This window comes from Chaetura pelagica, unplaced genomic scaffold (genome assembly GCF_000747805.2).
Source record: "Chaetura pelagica isolate M959 unplaced genomic scaffold, ChaPel_1.0 scaffold269, whole genome shotgun sequence".
Classification (NCBI taxonomy): Eukaryota; Metazoa; Chordata; class Aves; order Apodiformes; family Apodidae; genus Chaetura; species Chaetura pelagica.
Window position 1 is genome coordinate 945721 of NW_009954705.1, and position 824 is coordinate 946544.

At 47.5% G+C, this 824-nt stretch overlaps 1 protein-coding gene across 1 annotated transcript in view; it reads right to left on the bottom strand.

Annotated features, from left to right (window-relative positions):
- LNX2 (ligand of numb-protein X 2) overlaps window positions 1-824 on the bottom strand; it is a 26884-nt gene that overhangs the window by 11344 nt on the left and 14716 nt on the right. Inside the window, 1 exon segment of the mRNA XM_010005635.1 lies at window positions 566-824. Within this exon segment, the coding sequence (XP_010003937.1) occupies window positions 566-824 (259 nt within the window).

The window sequence follows — 824 nt, forward strand, 5'->3', positions numbered from 1 at the left end:
AGACTGGGAGAGAGACAAGGAGTAAAGGTTTTCCTGTGGGAACAGGAATGGTCATATGTCAGACTGCATCAGGCTTTGGGTAATATTTGTGTCCAGAACAGAGCCAGATATTTGAAATAGCCCTTTCTTAAACACTTAGAAATGAGTTTTACTACACTCTTCCCCAATTCCATGCACAGGCAAATCAATACAAAACAAAGTCCACTTCTATTTAGCTTACTGAGAGATTAAAACTACAATACATGCATAAACATAATAATAATCCTATTTAATTTTGTCTGCAAAGCTATAGGCTACCTGGTACACTACCTGTTCACATGAGCAGTCTTCTAAGCTTCAGGCTGTATGCCAGGGAAGACTAAAGCACTTTTCACTTCTAAGGAGGTGAAGTTGGTCTGCTAAGTGTCAGAGCAGAACCTGTTTTGCAGTATTATTTCTAGAACAGAAATCATAGCAAATTGCATGGCTGCAAGCCTTCAGGTGTTACACAAGCTGTTCTATCTGGGACAGACTTTGCCCAAGAAACAAAGCTGAGCCAAGGACTTAGGCGGGGAATGCAAATTACCTGTATAACCTGAGCCGCAAGCTCAGGTGTTCCGTGCTTCAAGTCATGTCCATTGATGGCCAGGACGCGGTCGTTGCTGCAGAGCCTGCCATCTTGAGCAGCCAACCCCCCTTCCAACAGGTCGAGGATAAAAACTCCCGGCTCATCTGTTCTACGGACCAGCTTGATGCCCAGCTGCTCGCTGGAGTCACGCTTGTGCAGGGTGACCTGGAAGCTGTCCTCCCGCGGGGAGCCCGCGCCGTCCGCCGCGCCGTGCGCG